A 22,298-nucleotide genomic window follows, 5' to 3' on the forward strand; every position below is an offset into this window, starting at 1 on the left:
TTGGTAGTCCTGTTGAGTCTCAAGAAATCAGGTCTCTCTGTCAGCTCACTAAAGGTTCACCTAACAGCAATTGCAACCTTCCACCAGCAGGTAGGATTCTCAATCTTTTCCTATGTGAACACCATTAGGTTTCCCAAAGGCATAGCGAACCTCTCCCCTAACCCAGACTTCCCACTCCTCAATGGGATCTCAACCTAGTGTTAAAAGGACTGACTAGACTACCATTTGAACCCATGGCAACTTGTTCATTAACTCACCTCTCAGTGAAGATGGCATGCCTGATTGCCATTACCTTAGCAAGAAGAATAGGGGAGATAGCGGCCCTGATAGCGCATCCCCCCTTCTCTGTGTTCTTCCCCAACAAAGTCACTCTTAGACCACATCCAAAGTTCCTGTCAAGGTGCCTTCCACTTTTCATATAAATCAGCTTATTCAACTTCCAATCTTTTATCCAAAACCTCTTCAGGATAATAGGGAAACCATCCTCCATATGCTCTACGTGAGGAGAGTCTTGGTCTTCTATTTGGACAGAATGAGAGCTTTCAGAAAATCTCTGGGACTCTTCCTCTCCATTGCAGATAGATCAAGAGGTACAACGATTTCAGCTTAAAGACTCATCAAATGGGTTTCAAACTGTATCAAGCTCTGTTATCAGATATGTAATGTAGCACCCCCATCTTCAATACACACTCACTCTATGAGATCACCCTCCTCTTATGTTTCCTTCTCCAGGGGTATCCCAATATCAGAAATGTGCAGAGCATCTACCTGGGCCTCTGCACATACCTGTGCAGAACATTATGCCATCCTCAGGGACTTGGCTGCAGACACCAGATTTGGTGCCACAGTGCTATCATCTATAACAGAGTTGACTCTGAAGCCCCAGCCTCCAGTGGTGGGCTAGGTGACTTGGGAGTCACCTACAGTGGAGCACACATAGGGCCACTACTCAAAAAAGAAGTTACTCACCTTGTGCAGTAACAATACTTCTTCGAGATGTGTGTGTCCCTATGGGGCTCCACGACCCACCCTCCTCCCCTCTGCTTCAGAGTTCTTGTCATTGACTTTGTGGTAGAGAAGGAACTGAGGAGAGTTGCCTGTGCATGCTAGCTAGCCTCGTGGCAGGTGAGGAGCAGCGCCCGTGCGGGTTGAACAGACACTGCTACCAAAGTCCTTTGATCAGCAGTGCAGGGATGCAGACACATCTACAGTGGCGCACTGATAGGGACACACATCTCAAAGAACCATCGTTACTGTACAAGGTGAGTAACTTCTTCCTCTCCTTCCTTGATGTCTGTTCCCTTCAGACACTTGCAGTAGTGTGAACTCTTTGTAAAGTCACCAGTTTCACATGTAAAGGAAATTGTGATCCTTCAAGACCTAGCAAATAACTTGATCAAAGTTAATAGATATTATCTGGAAACTTTGTATTTTGCAATGAGACAACCCATAGGGTTGCATCTGCCTGACTGCATGAATAGCTTTGAATGTTACTGATTAGAGTGTTTGTTTTAAATCTGTACCATCTTACAAACAGCCTTCTTGTAAACTACTTCTAATTTTCTTTTTTCTCTCCCAAGGAAAGAGCGATTGGTGTATGTGGGTATCAGTATTGAGAACATCATCCCACCACAAGTAAGTTGACTCAGCTGTTTTCTATTTTTCTTTCATTTCCAAAATGTATTTACTGCAATAAGTGACTTTTACTTCAGTCTATAAAAAAATGATGCTAATATAATATTTGCATCATTCTTAAAAGGAACTGTCAACATTGTTTAGGTTCAAAATTTTACTCTGCTTAAGTTCTTTGTTGGAGGAGGGCCTAAATACAGTTTACTATTCTATATCGTAATTTGCTCTTTTGTGTACTCATAATGAAAATAATTTGAGTGCTTTTAGTATATCTAGCTTGATTTCTGGACTGCTCCAAAGAACGGCTTCGCAGTGATATTGTCTGCTCTACACCATTACTCAACAGTCCCTCTTTGGCCACGGGGAAGAGACATCCAAGTGTTAGGAGTGACAAATGCTCTTTCAAAGCAAATAAATTAATCAACAGGTAGATGAGAATTAATTCAGTGGCTCACATTTTAAATGGTGAGAGTGTAAGAATTAGGCAAGGATATTAATTTCTGTTGCTTTCCTTTGGGATGGAGAAAACCTGTTCAGATTTTAAAAGCTTTATAAATAGTGCTAAGTAAAATACTTCACAGGCAATTAAGACATTATTATTTACCTTTTTAAATTCTGATTATCACTTTCCAGATCATTGATAGGGGGAAGTCAGTTATGTACCTCCAAAGAAATGTTCTTGTCCTCTTTTTAAAACTCTACTGTTAAATAAATGAACAACTCTTCATTTTTGGTGCCAATGTAATTTGACATATTGGGACTTCCTGGAAGAAACGAGTTGCTATCAGGAGTTGCTTTCCCTGCAAAAAGCGTACAATAACAGTGTTTTATTTTGGTTTTTATATTCACAAAATTCAGAAAATTCAAAGTTCTGGTACCCATAGCCTCCATAACGTTTCTCTTACTGTAGGTGGAATCTTCTGTTACTGGATATTGTATTAACCACTTGTCTTAATACAAGTGTACATTGTGAGTTACAGCTGCTGAAGGAACCATAATTCTTTGCATTGCCTTGCTTTTGTGTTTCTAAGAGTTCAGCCAGAATGTTGTAGCAAAAATTTGACCCTCCTTTTTTTCCCCCCAGAATGGGAGAAAAGTGTTTTTTGCTCCTGCAGAGCTTGTGCTTTTTTCCTCATAAACTCATTTCAAAGTGATTTTTCTTATGCCTTTCTAACAGATGATTTAATCCATGCCCCGTAAATGAATTTTTAAATTTAAACTTGTTCAAACCATAAATGTCAGATAGATTTTTCTTCTGTAACTCATTGTACTAAAACAAATTTTCTCCCTCCACACTGAAAAATGGCTAAATGGAATTTTACCAAAGTTAAAAAAACAGACCACAAACTCCCCCTTCCCCCCAAAAAAAAACCACTACCACACCTCTTGATAAGAACGAAAAATTCAGCCCAAAGGTCAATTTTTATGGAAAATTAAGACTCTGTAAATAATGGCATAGAATTAAAAACATCTCCACAGTGGGACTGAAACTGTACCACAAAAAGGTATGTAATGAGTGGGGACATGGTTCTGGAAAAATAATCCATATTATCAGCTGTCTAGAGGAGATGATCAATATAATGGTACACACAGAAAAAATCCCAGTTTACAATGGTTGCAAAGGCTTGTAGGCCACGATCTTGTTCATCTGTAGCATGGACAAGGCCTGAAAGTGTCACCTCAACGAGAAGCATAATGTCACTATTGTTACTGTAATCTACATCCTCAATCCAGGTATTTACAGGATTATGTTGCCAGTAAATCTTGCCTTTGTTGTGTGTAGTTACCACCAAGAGAACTGGGTACCTGTGAACTAGGTACCTGTATATAAGTCAGCCGCTTGGGAAGATGAAATGTTTTGCACACACCATTTATCTGTTTGACATGAAAATAGGACAGTTCCAGCTCAATCTTCCTGAATTTTGAGAGGGGAGACGAAGCTATCTGACATGGGCTTCAGCGTCTCTAACACTTTTTATCATATTTCAACAGGAGCCAGAAATACCAGAAGGTCAAGAAGAGAAAAAGAAAGATGCCAAAAAGTCCAAATCGAAGCTGCTTGAAAGGAGATCTACTAGAACTCGGAAATGCATAAGTTATAGGTAGGTAGCTTGTTTGAATGGCTAGTGGAATGAAAAATAAGTACTATCTCCAGCTGGAGAGCATTGATAATATATTGCCATTTCCTCTGTCCTGCCAGTCACCTGCTTCTTAAAGACTACTTTTATGGTTAGCCCACTGATCAAATGAAAGTGTCTTCAGTCTTACCTTTGAATACTGTATATGATCGCCAAGTACAGAGCAAATGTGCCACATTAGATGAGTGACATGTAAGAGCAGATATAGTATAGGTAGCCCAGTGATATGGGAAATAGAGCCATCTTAGAAATGACTTTATTTTTACTGAAGTGTATGCAAAATACCAATGCAAGCTGGTGCATCTTTTCTCCCCTCTAATGGAGGACTGATTAATACATGTGTCTGAAATCTTTGCATTCCTGTTCCTTTTTTTCTATTCCCCATTACCTCTGTAAGCATCTGAAGGAATGTACAGATATAACCTTATCATAAGAGACAAGGTGAGAAAAATGAATTTTATCTCTGCAGAGTAGCTTGGACCTGTTAGGTGATAGAAGATGAATGAATGAATTAAAACTCTTTGTTATTTAGACCCACCCTAAACACTGAAAACAGAACAGTCAGGTTTCCAGACAGTTATTGCTAGTAGGTTTATAAGATTTCCCCCTACTTCCCCCGCCCAATTATGTTTTAAAACTGCTGTAGATTACTTGCTGACATAGTCTGTAGTACAACATAGCTAGTACTGCACTTGAGTGAGCAATGTCCACATTGGTCCACAAGGAAACTATTTAAAACCCTGCTAGCAACAACTGTCTTTAAATCAAGAGCTAATTTGGTTCTCTTCTCAGTGAGGGATAGGGTCTGAGTATAACATGGTGAATTTGCTAGTGAGATGTTCACTGAGCACTTGGGAATTTTCTCTTGGTTAACTGTTGATATTTTTCAGTACCTCCTTTAGTTAACAGCAGATGCCGCATGGAGGAAAATATCACTGTTGGTATACAAAATTCAGTATCGCTTGTAAGAGATATGATGCTAGGCAGGGTTTTATAGATTTGCTATTATGTTCCTGACAGCTGAGGCAGCCGCTGACCCAGTAGAAAATGTTTTTGCCTACAGGGTGTTTTGACAGGACTGCAGTAGGTTTTTATGATGTGCAAAGGAAGCCAGAAATATTTTGTTACGAAGAGAGTCTGCTTGTTTTCATCATAGAAATATCAAAAATGTTAGGACTAGTTTTCTTTGTTTTGCATGTAAAATACAGAATAGGGATCTCTCTCACTCCTTCAGTTAAAGGCTGAAGTGTTGAACCTTTATCAGAAGAGCTTTTCTCCAGTTATTAGGCATTTAAATTAAAAAGATGTGGAAAAACAAAAAAATAGTTGTATCTGTCTGAATTGTCTCCAGAGTTAACCCAAGTTCATTTCCTTGTATCTGATATCATAGGCTTACTAGCTTTTCGCTTATAAATACCGTTTTCCAGGGAAGCCAGGGTAGACAACACCTGAATTTCCAACTGAAGAAACAAAACATAGTATCTTTTTAAACAAAAACTCTCCTGTCCTATTTTGTTCATCAAACCAAAGAGGAAAAAGACCCTGTTCTCTCCTATTCGCAAGTTGCCTTTAAATTACTTCCTCCATGTACAAAGTCATACTCAATATTGTAAGGGTTACTATAGCAAAAATATGTTGAATACTTTGCTTTTGTCCTTCTAATTTACTAGTGTAATTTTACAGCATATTTAAAACTGTTATTAATAGTGACCATAATATGATTAAATTTAACATCCCTGCGGGGAAGAATACCAAAGAAGCCCACCACAGTAGCATTTAATTTCAGAAAGAGGAGCTACACAAAAATGAAGAAGCTAGTTAAACAGCAATTAAAAGGAACAGTCAAAAAAGCGAAATGCCTGCAAGCTGTATGGAAACTTTTTAAACATTCTCTAATAGAGGCTCAAATTAAATGTATACCCCAAATTAAAAAACATAGCAAGAGGACCAAAAAAGTGCCACCATAGCTAAACAACAAAGTCAAAGAAGTAGTTAAAGGCAAAAAGGCATCCTTTAAAACTTGGAAGTTAAATCCTACTGAGGAAAATAGGAAGGAGCATAAACTCTGGTAAATTAAGTGTGAAAGTATAATTAGGCAGGCCAAAGAAGAATTTGAAAAACAACTAGCCAAAGGTTCAAAAACTAGCAGCATAATTTTTTTTAAGTGCATCAGAAATAGGAAGCCTGCAGAACAATCAGTGGAGCCATTGGACGTGCCATTGATGTGCTAGGAGCACTTAAGGAAGACAAGGCCATTGTGAAGAAGCTAAATTAATTCTTTGCACCAGTCTTGACTGCAGAGGATGTGAGGGAGATTCCCATACCTGAGTCATTCTTTTTAGGTGACAGATCTGAGCATCTGTCCCAGACTGAGGTTTTGGAATGAATTGATAAATTAAACAGGTAAATAAGTCACCAGGACCAGATGGTATTTACTCAAGAGTTCTGAAGGAACTCATATGAAATTGTAGAATAACTAAGGATGATATGTAACCTATCACTTAAACCAACTTCTTTACCAGATGACTGGAGTATAGCTAATGTGACACCAATTTTTTAAAAAGGCTCCAGAGGTGATCCTGGCAGTTACAGTCCGGTAAGCGTAACTTCAGTGCCAGGCAAATTGGTTGAAACTAAAAGAACAGAATTATCAGACACACATGAACACTATTGGTTGGGGGAAGAGTCAACATGGCTTTTTTAAAGGGAAACCAGGCCTCACAGATCTGTTAGAATTCTTTGAGGGGGTCAACAAACATGGACAAGGGTGATACGGTGGAAATAGTATACTTGAACTTTCAGAAAGCCTTTGACAAGGTCCCTCACCAAAGGCTTTTAAGCGAAGCAGGCCCTCATGGGATAAGAGGGAAGGTCCTCTCCTGGATCAGTAACTTGTTAAAATACATAAAACTACCTACAATGGAGAGGTAAATAATGGTGTTCCCCGGGGATCTGTACTGGGACCAGTGCTGTTCAACATATTAATTAATTATCTGAAAAAAGGGATAAATAGTGAGGTAGAAAAATTTGCAGACAATACAAAATTACTCAATATAGTTAAGTCTAAAGCTGAATGCAAAGGGATCTCACAAAACTGAGTGACTGGACAACAAAATGGCAGATGAAATTCAGTGTTGATAAATGCAAAGTAATGCACATTGGAAAACAATAATCCCAACTATATGTACAAAAAGATGGGATCTAAAATAGTTTTTACCACTCAAAAAAGAGATTTTGGAGTCGTGGATAACATTCAATGTGCAGACGCAGTCAGAAAAAGCTAACAGTGTTAGGACCTATGAGGAAAGGGATAGATAATAAGACAGAAAATATCATAATGCCTCTATATAAATCCATGGTATGTTCACACCTTGAATAAGGCATGCAGTTGTGGTTGTCCCATCTTAAAAAAGATATATTGGAATTGGAAAAGGTACAGAAAAGGGCAACAAAAATGATTGAGGGTATGAAACAGCTTCCATATGAGGAGAGAATTAAAAGACTGGGACTTTGCAGCTTAGAAAAGAGATGACTAAGGTGAGATATGATAGAAATCTATAAAATCATGAATGGTGTGGAAAAAGTGAATAAGGAAGTGTTATTTTCTGCTTCACGTAGTACAAGAACTAGAGGGTCAACAAATGAAATTAATAGGCAGCAGGTTTTAAATAATCAAAAGGAAGTACTTCTTCACACAATGCACAGTCAACCTGTGGTTCTTGTTGCCAGGGGATGTTGTGAAGGCCAAACCTATATAAGTTCATGAAGGATAGGTCCATCACTGGTTATTAGCCAAGATAGTCAGGGATACAACCCAATGCTCTGGGTGTCTCTAGCCTTTGACTGCCAGAAAATGGGAGTGGACAATGGGATGGATCACTCAATAATTGCCTATTCTGTTCATTATCTCTGAAGCATCTGACATTGGCCACTGTTGGAACACAGGATACTGGGCTAGATGGACCATTGGTCTAACCCAGTATGGCCATTCTTATGTTCTGTCAAATGAAGAATTCTGTATTATTCAGAATAATATTACCTATTTAGTCTAAACTGTAGTTAATCTACTCAATTTACTGTGAATGTTGGAGAACAGAAGTAGCACAATATGAAATAAATACTAGCAATCAAAATTCAGACAAGCTGACTACGTAAGATGAGACTTGTATAGGCAAAGCTATCCTGAAAAACAAAGATACATATGCCATCTAAATAAAAAAAGTTTGGCATAATCAATAAGTAACTATTTCTTGTGAAGAAATTTTGCTGAAATCATTTTAAAATAAAATATTCACATTTGCTTTTTGAATTCAGTAGTATTCCCTGTAAGAAGGAAATGTTTGCGAATTTGTTTATGTAAATTATTAGTAAGTCAGCCAAAGTAGTAATATATATATCCATCCTACTAGCAGCTGGAAATCCTCTCTATATTTTTTTTAAAAACCCAAATCTTGAGAATCTGTCCAGTACACTATGTGTGTATGATGTTTTTCTGATTATTTTACCACTTTGCCTCAATTTTGGAATGTCTGAAACATGCTGAATACTTACAGCTATTTTAGATTTTGAGACATAACTTCAAAATGTATCTGAATTGTGTTCTATTTCAAAGTAGTAAATCAAAGATGATATTTTTAGATTCGATGAATTTGATGAGGCAATTGATGAAGCAATAGAAGATGATATCAAGGAGGCCGACGGAGGAGGTATGTTTTTATTACTTATTACTTGTATCGTTAAAACAGTGACATGCTGGACTGGAATGGCATACATTCTGTTACAATGCCAGTGGCAGAGCATGTACTCCTGACCTCTGATACCTCATGTGAATCTCTGCATATCTTGAAATTTTTACTACTGCACTTTCAAATGCAAATACAATAGCAGATTTCCCTGGTTGTGAGTCAATGGACTTCATGTGTTAGAGAGTCCATGTAGGGTAAAAGCCATGTAGATTTTGTTAATGATAGTTAAGTTCAGTTCTGTTTTTTTTCAAGCTATAAACATAAAACTAGACATTGGGAGTTCATCATTTTTTAATTGCTCACTAATTTTGGATTGCCAGATTAGGACGTAACCGGGTGCTGCTGGTGTTCAATACCTCTGGAAATTGGGCTCATACGTGTTTTCACATTGAAACACCTAAAGCTAGTGAACATCTTGAAAATACCTTGAAACCTTGGTCAGTACTTCCTGACTGCACAGATGTGTTGTGAAATTTTATTCATTAACAAATAAAAAAATCTCTTTGAGATCCTCAAATAGAAGGTGCTCCTAGTTTAAAAAAAAAAAAAAAAAAAAAAAAAAAAAGTATTAGAATGAAGATAGAAAAATATAGCTTAATTTTATTATTCTAACCAGTTTTTATTTTTCCTTTTGTGACATGGAGAAGAGCCGAGGGAGAGATTTTTCAAACATGCCCAAGAGATTTAGGAGCACAGGCCTATTGCCTTTCAGTGGGATTTGTGCTACATCTCTTGTGTATTTGAAATATTCAGATAATCCTTTGCTCCTGTGCTTTTTGAATCCCCAGAACCGAGCCTGTTTTTTCAAAGCCTATGTGCACAAGCAGTCTGAAAGTCAGGCCTGACTATTTATTTATTTATTTATTTATTTACTTTTAAAGTAATAAATACACATTTTCAAGGCTGTAGGGACCCTAATATAGTTAATAATTCAATAAATACAATTAAATTAAGTCTCAGAAGCATTCAAAAGAGTTCCACAGGAACTCCGCCAGCCAGCCAGCCACCTACCCCCTTCGTCTAGGAGGCATACCATCGTATCAAAGATCGTATCAAACAGATGTCTTTTGCAGTATGTTCAGAAAGTCATCAAATTTGAGCTATTATGGACCAAGTGGGGGAGCAGGTTCCAGAGTCTGAACCCTTACAGAGAACACCCTGCCAGCCACCCCCTCGCTTCTCTAGCAAGGGAGATCTAGCTTGAACACCCTACTTGATTGACCACAGCTGTGGCAGTGCAGCCCAATATGTGACCAGAGCACATCCAAGGAATGGACAAGCAGAGTTTTGGCTGTGTGCATGGTAGTGGGATATTCCTCATTCCCACCCTACCAAATAAAAAAATAGCCCCAATTTATCCTGCCATGGCTCTCTGGCATGGGGGCCACTTGTCTCTTTCCATGACCCCAGGGGCCTGTGTAGGCCCCTGCCATGTATACGGCAGGAGGTGGCTTCCCAGGAAAGAGTTGTCTGCCATCACTTACTCCTTCATCAGGCCCTCAAAGCTGTCTGGATCCTAAAGGGAAAAAAGAGAAGAAAATCACTGGGTCACTTTATAACTAGGACCTGAGACTGCAACCTCCACCTAGCCCTGACTTTGACTTGAATGCCACTTCTGCAAGGCTCAGTCCCACCCAGATAAAAACAACAAAATATAAAATATTTCTAATGCTAAATATGGTATCTACCTACTGGAGCACTTTCATCCAGACATTGTGCTACTTCACAGGAACACCCTGAGCCTTCAGGACCAGAAGTGGTTAGGACAGCAGAGAGAATGACCATGCTTCATCATTCTCCTATGGTGTTGTGTGAGGGTATAGGGCCTCAGGTTGCACCCTACTTACAGATTCATGCATGCGTCACATCATCTGAAGAAACCCTTTGATGATCAGGTTGGGGATCCTACTGTGCTAAGGGCTATAGAAACATACAGACATAGTCCCTGTCCTAAGGGCCTTACCAGTCTCAGAAGACAAGGAAAATGTTAAGTGGGAGAGTGGGGGGGGGGCAGGACAAGATGGGTGAAATAATATCTTTTCTTCAAGTGCTTGCTCATGTCCATTCTATGCTAGATCTGTGTGCGCCGTCTGCACAGTTGCTATAGATTTTTCCCTCTGTGGTATCCATAGGACTGGTTTTAGTAACCCTGGTAAAAAGGGCGCTGCTGGCTCCACATCCTCTCAGTTCCTTCTTACTGCCCGTGATGGTTGCTTGGAATGATCATTCTTGCTCTTGCAAGGCTTTTTTCCCTAATGGTTTGGATTTTTTTAGTTATTGTAGCTAATGCATATAGTTTGTAGTTAGTGTTAATGTATGTAATAGTGTGAATAGTTGTCCCTGTTATCGAGGGACTTTCGCCCCAGGGGCCAGGCGTGCCCCAGTCATCAGGCTTCAAGCCGTGGGCCCCCTGCAGCAAATCAGTGGCAGTGAGTGACCCGTACTCTAGCTGTCTAAAGTGCCTTGGGGAAACCCACATTAAAGAGAAGTGCCAGATCTGCAGGGGCTTCAGACCCTGCACTCAAAGAGATAGAGACGTTTGTCTGAAGGCCTTACTCCTGGAGCCAGCCCTCAGACTGACCTCAGAGCTGAGCTGCTCCGAATTGGTGCCAAGTGCTTTGGCTTCCATGCGAAGTGCACCACTGGCATTAGGCTCTTCCCGAAACCATTCTCCATCCCCGGTGCTGAGGAAGAAGCATAAGAAATAGCACACTGAGGGAGGACACTCTCCAGTGCCAAAGAGGAACAAGCAGCGATTGGCTGGCATAGTGAGACCCGCACCGGGCCACTTGTCCTCCCCACTGTTGGCTCCGGCGACTCTGCCTAGAGCGCCGAGTCTGGTACGGGACCTGCCTCTGACTACCGGGAGCAGTTATGGGACCTTGCACCACCTTCGATTCTGGAGGCTTTCCAGGCGGCAAAGGATCTGATGTCTCTCCCAGTCCCGCCAACCCTCCAAGGCTGCCTGCCAGCCAAGGTGATGGGGGATAGAAGGTATAGGGGCAGTGAGCTCCATTGCAGCACCAACCATCACAGCACCATCCAGAGGGAAATTCTCCATGGTCCAGTTGTGGTGGTCTCCGACCTGTGGTCAGTCATCAGTTCCCTGGCACCACCTGGAGGCAGAAGTGGGTACTATACCACCATGGTCTGCAAGGGAAGAAATCTCTTCAGAGTCTGAGGGGAAATCCTTCACCCTACAGAAGACATACCAGTACTCAGCCTACGCATCGGACTTCAGTACTGGCCCCCCAACTGGTGCTTGGCCACCAGGCCACTGGCCAATGCAGTGGCAGTATTGGAACCTGTGGAGGTTTTCCTCAATACCTGGGCCCCCTTCCCACCAGTCACACTCCGTGGTGTCCGAGAGGCATGCCATTGCTTTGTCCGTCCGGCACTGGACCCTGTCTCCAGTACCAACCCCAGTACTGAGATCTCAGACATGACCCAAATGGACATGATGCAGATGGAGGAAGAAGAGGCAGCCCCCTCTCTGAGGCAGGCTTCTTCCCCATCATCCCTGGACAAGGGGTTGTAGGCCCTAGTAACTCGTTCCTGACAGATTAGTTCAGGGCCCATCAAGAGCTCCTGAAATGGGTTGCCGCAAACTTGGGGAGGGAAGCCGAAGGAGTCTGCTCACAGCTTAATTGATATCCTGGCTGCAGTGGCCCCCTCCAGAATGGCCCTGCCAATTAATGAGGCAATGTTGGGACTCGTCAGGGCACTATGGCAGATCCCTTCATCTCTGCCCCCTATCCCAAAAGGGCAGAGAAGTACTGAGTGCCGGCTAGAGCCTTGTGCCAGGGGTGCACTTCGCATGGAAGCCGAAGCGTTTGGCACCAATTTGGAGTAGCTCGGCTCTGAGCTCCGGTCTTGTACTTGCACCCTTTCCTCCCCTGCCGGGGGGGGTCCCAGGTGGTAACAGCTGCAAACGAGCAGGACAGACGGGCAGTCAAGTGCTACCTCCAAAAATAAAGAGGCTTAAGAGACCGGACCTGTTCGGATACAAAGTTTATTCTACAGGTAGCCTCCAGTTATGTACCTCTAACCAGGAGGCTCTGCTGGGGAGGTACGATTTTAATCTGTGGGACTCAATGGCCAAATGTAAGCACTCCCTGTCGCATGAGTTAAGGCAGGAGTTCACGGCCATCCTGGAGGAAGGCAAGACGGTGGCCAGGACCTCTCTCCAGGCAGTTCTGGTTGCGGCCAATTCAGCAGCAAAGATTATGGCGTCCGTGCATGAGGCACTGTTCATGGCTCTAGTCATTGGGCATATCTCATGAAGTGCAGCAGTCCATCCAGGACCTCTCTGTTCTCTGAACATAGACTCTAAGTTCACAGCCTCAAAGACTCCAGAATTACACTGCGCTCCCTTGGCCTTTATATGCTCCCGACTCCCAGGAAACATTTTAGGCCCAAGCAACCTTCCAGATTCCCAGTGCCTCCCAGACAGGAGCCCTACAAAAGAAAGGGGAAGGACTGTAAACAACTTCAGCCCTGACTCCAGCATACCAGTCCCAACTCACGATCCATCCCCCCTTTTGTTTTTTTACCATCTGTCACCCTTCAGCCCAGCATGGTTATATATAACATCGAACTGTTGGGTACTTAGCACTATAACAGTCACTTACACCCTCCAGTTTTTGTCTACCACTCCCTCCCATTGCCATCTCTCTTCAAGGACCCTTCTCACAAGCAGCTTCTCATCCAGGAGGTATAAGCCTTCCTACGTGTGGGGGCCTTAGAGGAGGTTCCTCAGGACTTGAGAGGGAAAGGGTTTTGCTCCCGATATTTTCTGATCCCGAAGGTCAAAAGGGTTCTATGGCCCATCCTGGATCTGCGTCATCTCAAAAAATATCTCAAGAAATTGAGGTTCCACATGGCCTTCCTGGCCTCCATCATTCATTCCCTGGATCTGGGAGACTGGTACGCTGCCCTCTGTTTAAAGGACGCTTATTTCCACATCTCCGTCTTCCAGGGACACAAGAGATTCCCCAGGTTCACAGTGAGTCAGCACCAATATCAGTTCACCACACTTCCCTTTGGCCTGTCAGCAGCCCCACAGGTATTCACGAAGTGTATGGTGGTGGTAGCAGCCTTCCTCAGATGTCGAGATGTGCAAGTCTACCCGTACCTTAACCACTGACTGATCAAAGGCTGCTCACAGACTCAGGTCCAGCACAGCATTGGTACAGTGCGAGCTACCTTCTGGGCGCTGAGTGTTGATAAATGAGCAAAAGTCAACTCTAGTCCTGGTTCAGAGAACAGAATTCATCGGGGCAGTGCTTGATTCGACCCAAGCCAAGGCTTACTTGCCAGAGGTCAGATTCCTAGCTATATCAGACCTAATTTCCAAAGTTATGACCAACTTGCTAACAACCGCTCGGGTTTGCCTCAAGCAGTTGGGTCACATGTACCTATATGGTGCAGTATGCAAGGCTACACCTTAGACCTCTACATATGTGGCTAGCGTCTATGTACTCCCTGAGCAGACACCACTTGGACTCAGTACTCACGATTCTGTCGCCAGTCCTCACTTCACTTACTGGGTGGAGAGACCTAGGTTCTGTAATGAAAGGGGTACTCTTTGCCACCTTACATCTGTCAGTAACCTTAGTTTTGCACATGTCAGACCTGGAGTGGAGAGCCCACCTTGACAATCTTAGGACTCAGGGTCTCTGATCCCAGGAAGAACTCTCCATGCATATAAATGTCAGAACTCAGGGCGGTACACTTGTCTTGCCAGACGTTCCTTCCCGATCTCAGGCATGGTGGTGCAGGCCTTGACGGACAACACTGAGTTGGTGTTTTACATCAACAAGCAAGGAGGGGCTTGATCTTCAGCCCTGTGCCAGGAGGCACTCCAACTGTGTGACTTCTGCGTGAAGCACACCATCCACCTTGAGGCATCACCTCTCCCTAGAGCCTGAAACATACTGGTCGGTCACCTCAGCAGATCCTTTTCCTCTCACCATGAGTGGTCTCTTGACCTGGAGGTTGTCAGTGTCATCTTTCAGAAGTGGGAGCTTCCCCAGGTGGACCTGTTTGCCACCAGACAGAACAGGAAATGCCATCAGTTGTTTACTGTGCGAGCACAGCAGGAGCTCCCTTTCCGATGCCATTCTGCTCTCGTGGGCAGGTCGCTTACTATACACCTTCCCACCGATCCCCTTGGTTCACAAGATCCTCCTAAAAATCAAACGGGACAAGGCGAAGGTTATACTGATAGCTCTGGTGTGGCCATGCCAGCATTGGTTCGGCATGCTTCTGGACTTCTCAGAGGCAGCTCCACTCATGCTCCCACCCCACCTGGATTTGATGTCACAGGACCATGGCTGGTTGCTTCACCCAAATCTTGCCTTCCTGCACCTGATGGCATGGTTGCTGTGTGGCTGAATCCTAAAGAGCAGGCTTGCTCAGAACAAGTCTGGTAAGTCTTGCTCGGTAGAAGAAAGCCTTCCACCAGGGCTACCTATGTGGCCAAATGGAAACGTTTCACTTGTTGGGCCTCCGGATGGAATCTCACTCCATTCCGGTCTTCTCTGCAGTCTGTCCTGGACTGTCTGCTCCACCTGAAAGATCATGGTCTGGCTGTCTCATCTTTTAAGGTTCACTTGGCAGCCATCCGCCCTCCTGTGCAGGGCATATCAGTGTTCTCCCATGAGATGAAAGTCAGGTTTCTCAAAAGCCTAGAAAGACTCTACCTTCAGGTTCATGACCCGATTCCCCCATGGGACTTAAACCTGGTCCTATCAAAGCTCACAGGGCACCCCTTCGAGCCATTAGCATTTTGCCCCATACTGCTTCTCTCTTGGAAGGTCACCTTATTGGTGGCGATCACCTCAGCCAGGAGGGTCTCCAAGGTCAAAGAAATCTTATACGATGTTCTTCATGGACAAGGTCCAGCTGTGCCCACGTCTGGCCTTTCTACCAAAGATGGTGGTGCAATTCCACATCAACCAGGACATTTTTCCATCTGTCTTTTTTTTCCTGAAACTTCACAAGACCACTGAGGAACTTTGACTCCATACATTAGACATTTGGCAGATCCTCACCTTCTATTTTGAGAGGACTAAGCCCTTCCACAGGTCTATGCAACTCTTTGTAGCAGTAGCACAAAGGATGAGAGGGCTACCTGTGTCGTCCCAAAGAATGTCATCCCAGATAACTGCTTGTATCAGGGCTTGCTACGAGCAGGCGAAGGTTCCACCTCCAGTCATAGTGACTACTCATTCCACGAGAGCCCAGGCTTTGTCAGCAGCGTTCCTTGCACAAGTACCAATCCAGGACATCTGCAGAGCTTCAACATAGTCATTGGTTCATACTTTTGTATTCCACTACACAATCACCCAGCAGGCCTGTGACGATGCCTGTTTTGGGAGAGCAGTGTTTCAGTCAGCACGTCCGTGAACTTGGAGCCCACCTCTGGGGTAGTGCTTGTGTGTCACGTAGCATGGAATGGACATGAGCAACCACTCGAAGAAAAACGTTACTAACCTTCTGTAACTGTTGTTCTTTGAGATGTGTTGCTCATGTCCATTCCATGACCTACCCTCCTACCCCTCTGTCAGAGTTACCGGCAAAAAGGAATTGAGAGGGTACGGAGCTGGCGGCACCGCTTATACCAGTGCATATATGCGCGGCTCTGGGGATGCCACAGCTGGTCGTATGGATACCATTGGGGGAAAAATCTCCAGCAACTATGCACATGGTGTGCACACACCTAGTGTGGAATGGACATGAGCAACACATCTCAAAGAACAACAGTTACGGACGGTTAGTATCTGTTTTTTTATTGGACCAACTTCTGCTGGTGAGAGAGACAAGCTTTTGAGCCACACAGAGTTCTTCAGGGTTGAGAATGTGGATGTGTACATGTGCGTGCACACTGTGCATTTATTTTTTGTTTTATAATTACATCAATAAATGTCAGTATACCCTGACTGCTGCTCAGCCTACCTGTCTAAACACGGGCTATTAAACACTGTGCTAAGCTTATCTTCCCACTACTTATTTCCTTGTGGTAGGCCCCTTACCACCTCCTAATCGGAGTTTTCAAAACCAGTTTCCCAATCAGGTTGTACGTTATGGGGTGTGCAACCACAGCCCACCTCTTGCATTCAGTTATAGTAATAGTTTGCTAGTACAAGCTAATTATTGGTGCATAGTGGCTGGTGTAAAATACGCCAGGTAGAAGGCCTGTGGATCCAGCTGCCTGGTGACTTCCATCTCCCATGGTAGTCCTTTATAGATGATTGCCAAATATTCTTCTTTACTACTTTCAGATCTCACAACTACACCTGTTATAGATGACTTGCTACCAGCTCAAATCTAGTCTCTCTGAAACAGGACTGCTCATGCTCCCTCTAATCCTTCTCCACTTCCTTCTCTCTCTGGCACCACTGAGAACTCTGCTATCATCCCTGTCTCCCAAGTTGCTAATGCCATCTCAGCCTTTCCAACTCTCCTTCATTCACACCCAGTTCCCTCACGAAACCTTGCTACTTTTTCTTTAAAATCAGTGTGTTCTTGCATATCTCTCTGTCCGCCACTAAAACACTTACCCATGACTTGGGCATCTCTCATCTTGATTACAAGAACCATATCACTAATTTTCCTGTCTCATCTCTTCCCCCACCACACCCTATTAGTCTCTCTAGAACAATATTGTTAGTCCCCTTTCTTTTCAACCACTCCAAGCATGTGTCATATCCTTGAATTCATTCCCTAGCTTTCCTTCTGTCCCACATCATATTCAGACTTCTTGTCCTCTCCTTCAAAACATTCATAATCCTGTTTTGTGTGTGTCTCCCCCTGGGTTTGTTTTATGGCATAGCATTTTAATATGTTCCTATCAGACCAGTGGTCCATCTAGCCCAGTATGCTCTCCCAAACTGTAACCAATATCAGCTGCTTCAGAGGCGGTTGCTGGAGATCGTGTAATGGACAATTATCCAGTAACCTGCCTATAGGGAAATTTATTTCTAACATCCCACAAGTTAATAGGGGCTTGTGACCCAAACTGTTGGGGATTTATATCCCTTCCAAAATATACTCTCTATAATATAGCTGTGGATGTAAGGAAGCCTTTCCTGGGTTCAAGAAATTGAGTCTTGGATGATGAAAGGGGTCTGCTTTATAAAAGGAAGTTGAAATTAGCAGCCAAGGGAAGGTCTGTGTGAAGTTGAATGAAAAATGCTATAATTAACTTCCATCTTATTTTCCCCTTCTCCTGCTAATACAGGTGGTGGAAGAGGCAAAGACATGTCTAATATCACAGGTCATCGTGGAAAAGACATTTCCACTATCCTAGAGGAAGAAAGGAAAGAAAATAAGCGGCCACAAAGGGCTGCTGCAGCGCGCCGCAAGAAACGACGGCGGCTGAATGACCTCGATAGTGATAGTAATCTGGATGAGGAAGAAAGTGAGGATGAGTTCAGGATCAGTGATGGGTAGGTTTGCTGTTAAGCAACTTGTCTTGGGTTTCTAAGCACTTACAATGCCACTGGGTTGTCCCTTTGCGGTTGGAGGCTCTAAGAGTGGGTTTTCTGTTCAGGCTTGGTCTAGATTTAGAATTTTTACTGGTCTGACTTTTTCAGTTAGGGGTGTGGTGTGTATTTTTCAGTTAGGGGTGTGGTGTGTATTTTTTTTTTTAAACCAAAATAGTTACATCAATAAAAGCCCTAGTGTGGACACGTATGGTGGTATAAAGGTGACTTATACCAGTATAGTTGTTTCTTACTGTATAGGAATTGCAATACCAGTATCAGACATAGAATCATAGGACTGGAGGGACCTTGAGAAGTCATTTAGTCCAGTCCCCTGCACTCATGGCAGGATTAAGTATTATCTAGACCATCCCTGACAGGTGTTTGTCTAGCCTGCTCTTAAAAATCTCCAAAGATGGAGATTTTACAACCTCCCTATGCATCTTTCTATTGAATTAACTGCATCTACACTAGGGGACTAGTACCACTTTAACTATATCAGTATAGTTAAAGAGAGATGCAACTTTCTAGTGTAGACAGGTCCTCAATATATCTTAGAATTCTGAAGTACTGATCAGTAAGCTGAAAGCTTCATCTCAGTAACTTAAAGAAAGCTATAGAAATCAACCTTTGATTTTTAGCGTACTACAGATCTGAGGTTCAAAAACCAGCAGAACAAGATGTGGAGATCAGGGAAAGGTAGAGTTCACCCTCTCAAGAGCATAAAACCTAAAATGTTAAATACATATTGAACAGTCTGATTAAAAATCCCTTTCCCCTCTGAATTGCTCAACCTTTACTTTCTTGGAATCCTGCCATGTCATTAGTTCTCCCAGTCATCAGAATTCTCCAGAGCAGACAGACCTGAATTTCTAATGTTAAAAATCCTTTCTTTACGACTCCTAAAGAAACGCAAACAGGTATGAGACCTTGCTCCCCCGCCATTTGCTGAGAACCCTTAAGGCTGACTCTATTCATGACCCCTCTTGTTGGGTTTTGGAACAGTCTCTTGAAACTGTTTTGAGACAGATTTAAATCTCTTCCATTTTCCACATGTGATTGTGTTGAAGGTCTTTCAATGGTATCCTGAATGTTTGAGCAAAGTGTGCTTGAACTTCCCTAGTTAGTGAATGCAGCCTGCAAAAAATCTCACTGAATTAGCAGTGCCACAAGAAGACCATATATTTTCAACAATAATCTCTACTAGTTACTTGATGGGTGTTAGATTAGAATTTGCATTCAGCTGTGGGAGTTGGATGTCTATTACTGTTGCACATGAACATTTCCTTTCAGCTAGTCCACTTAACTGCTGTATAAATTGGCTCAGTCTTTAAATAACAGTAGTGCTGAAAGACCAATAATATCAATCAGTGAATAAGAAGTTTATCCATAAGTGCATCAGCTTCATGTAAAGATATGTTTTTTTTCAACTCTGGCGAGTAAATGGGTTTGTATTTGGTCAGCGCTTGAATGGGAGAACTCAAGGGAACACCTAGTATAGGTGAAACATGAAACTATTTTGCCGGTGATTTTCTGCTTGAATTATTACTGAATCAATACGACAGAGTGCACTGTAGGAGTGAGGGTACCATATTTCATACAAGAGACACGCACTGAATTTCTGATCATTGTGGGTACTTAAAGAATGTCTCATAAGAATAATGATGTTTATCCTGAAATCCTGGACAAAGTAGAATTCAGCCTGAATAAAGCCCACCTGCCCTTTCAGTTGGATACAGCATTTGTGTTCACTTACTGTCCTAATCTACTGTGTAATGTTATGCTGCAAAGGCATCTCCATATATGCAGCAGCTGTTTCAGTGTTGGGTATGTTGATCCCTGCATAAAGCTTTGCTGCCTCACATTAGTTTTGAGAAGATTCATTCATTTTTGTGAAACACTCTTAAGATCCCCAGACAAAGAGATACAGAAATATATTATTGAAATAACATCTACAGTTGTTATAAACTACATTAAATATATCATTAAATCTTATATGTTATAATATTTTAGTTCATTTGTTTCAAGTATCTCTCTTTTGGCTGTAACTTTTCTTTTAACAGATCTCAGGATGAGTTTGTTGTATCAGAGGAAAACCCAGATGAAAGTGAAGATGATCAGCTGTCAAACGAAGACAGTGATACAGAGTTCTGTGCCCGTAGACCCAGGCGACACCACTCCAGGCCAATGAAACAAAGCAGGCAGTTACGAAGAAAAATGGTCAAGAAAAAATATTCAGAGGATGATGAAGAGGAAGACTCTGAGGACAATTTAAGTAGGGAGTCTGGTAAGATTAACTCTTTCAAAGTTAGCTGATGGGTGTCAGAGAAGGGGGCCAAGCAGAAAGACTAGAGGCTACAGTCTCCTGAGTTCTAATTTGGATTTGATATTGACTTGGCTATATAGATTCAGTCAAGTCATGTGTCATCTGTGCTTCTATGTTCCTACCTGTAAAAATAGAGCTAATGCTTTTGTAATAGAAGTGTTGTGATACTTTAAAAATGAAAAGTGTCATGAAAGTACTGTTCTTTTTATAATTATGTTCCCTAGCTTGATGATGTGATGCTATTTAAGGTTTTCACTTGGTCTGTGTCCTGCTGAACATGCACAAAAGAAAATTAGTTGAGTGCTAGGTTCTTTGGGTCACATTCATTTTAAAATGTGTGCTCAAGTTGTGAGGGCAGAACCGGCAATTGTGTGCAGAATTTTCATGTTCCCAGTGTTTTATTTCCAGCTACTTCTCTTATCTGCGTATTTTATGTATGTGCAAATTTTTGTGTGTGAAAATTTAGCAAGAAAAGTAGTTCAAAGAACTATTTCTGTGTGTTTACTCAGAGACCTGCTGATGCCACATGGAAAACGTTGAAAAGCCTACTGCTTAGAGAAATTCAATCCCTTATTTCTTAGTAGGGAAGAATAATTCCCTCAACTGCATGAATTATTGTACTATGATCTGTGTTAGACAAGAGGACAAACTAAATTATAATAGTGATTCCTTGTGACTTTATAATCTATGAATCTATGGTTCAGATATTTCTCTCTTTTTTGAACTTTTATTACTAGGGACACTTTTATGACAACAGCATCTTTGTTCCTTGACTTATACTGTCTGTTCCCCGACCAAAATCCATCTTCAGTCTGTGAAATACAACTAACTTTGTGAAAATTATTCCTACCCGGAGGAATAAGCAGTGGAAGCAGATGAACTAAAGGGAGAAGATATTTTTTTTCTTCCATGTATTTGTCCTTAGTAATCAAGAAGGAATAAATAAGAAAATAGGTAAATTTTGTCTCTAAATAATGTATTCTCATAGATTTCCATGAGGAGTTAACACCTTTTTAGGAAGAGCTTCCTCTGGAGTGTCACTTTGTTTTGGGCCCAGTCTTACAAAGTACCAAATACCCTAAACTCCCATTGGGAGTTGAGGGCACTCTGCGCCTTGAAGGATTAGCTCATTGCGGGTATTGAATGGCCTTTCCACTAGTGTATCCATGTTTCTGAAGTCAGCTGAGCTGAAGGCTGAAATGGGTTATCATTGAAGGGCTGGTCTCCAACAAGAATTTTTATGTATGGGCAAATCAAGAAAGGAATATGAGCTTAAAATGATGGTTCTTCTTTGAGTGCTTGCTCATGTCGATTCCATTGTAGATGTATGTGCACCCCCATGCATGGTTACTGGAATTTTTTCCCCTTAGCAGTACCCGTAGGGCCGACTTCAGCACCCCGTGGAGCTTCATGCACATGCCGCGGTACATAAAGCGCCACCGGCCCTACGCCCTCTCGGTTCCTTCTTTCCACCACTGAGGGTTACTGGAACTGCGTTCATTGCTTGCTCGATCCACAAGTGCCTCTTAGTGTTTAGTTTTAAGTGTTCTTAAGTAGTTTTTAAGTAGAAGTAGTTAGTCTATTTTAGATAAGTAGCTGTAAATAGTTAGTAGTTAAGGTTTAGTCCCATTAGGGATCTCTGCGTGGCAGCGGGGTATGCCCTGATCTCCAGGCTTCAAGCCCTGTAAGTTTTGCGGCAAGCCCTTCCCGCTTAGCAACCCCCACGACAGATGTCTGAAGTGTCTGGGGGAATCGCATAGGAAGGATAAGTGTCTTATGTGAAAGACATTCAGGTCAGAAGAAGCGGAAAATTCATCTGAAGGCCCTACTGATGGAGGTCACCTTAAGACCAGCCTCGTAGCCATCCTGCTCCCTCTCAGTGCTGAACACCATGTTGGCGCAGAGTGCCCCAACGGTATCGGAACTTCCACAGCACCCATCTGCCTCACTGTCAAAGAAAGCAGAAGAA

General features: G+C 42.5%; 1 protein-coding gene across 5 annotated transcripts in view; it reads left to right on the plus strand.

Annotated features, from left to right (window-relative positions):
• The window catches only part of RSF1 (remodeling and spacing factor 1), a 122,985-nt gene that overhangs the window by 78,439 nt on the left and 22,248 nt on the right, over window positions 1–22,298 (plus strand). For 4 of the 5 annotated variants that reach the window (XM_067533291.1, XM_067533288.1, XM_067533289.1 and 1 more), the window contains 5 exons: window positions 1,581–1,635; window positions 3,625–3,734; window positions 8,409–8,476; window positions 17,760–17,967; window positions 20,067–20,290. In XM_067533291.1, coding sequence (XP_067389392.1) covers window positions 1,581–1,635; window positions 3,625–3,734; window positions 8,409–8,476; window positions 17,760–17,967; window positions 20,067–20,290 — 665 coding nt within the window. Of the gene's footprint in view, window positions 1–1,580; window positions 1,636–3,624; window positions 3,735–8,408; window positions 8,477–17,759; window positions 17,968–20,066; window positions 20,291–21,066; window positions 21,628–22,298 lie in introns of those variants that run through there. The other variant, XM_067533292.1, reaches the window with a different exon arrangement.

This window comes from Emydura macquarii, unplaced genomic scaffold (assembly GCF_026122565.2).
Source record: "Emydura macquarii macquarii isolate MOO-44397 ecotype Brisbane River unplaced genomic scaffold, CSIRO-AGI_Emac_v2 contig_3328, whole genome shotgun sequence".
NCBI classification, from domain to species: Eukaryota; Metazoa; Chordata; order Testudines; family Chelidae; genus Emydura; species Emydura macquarii.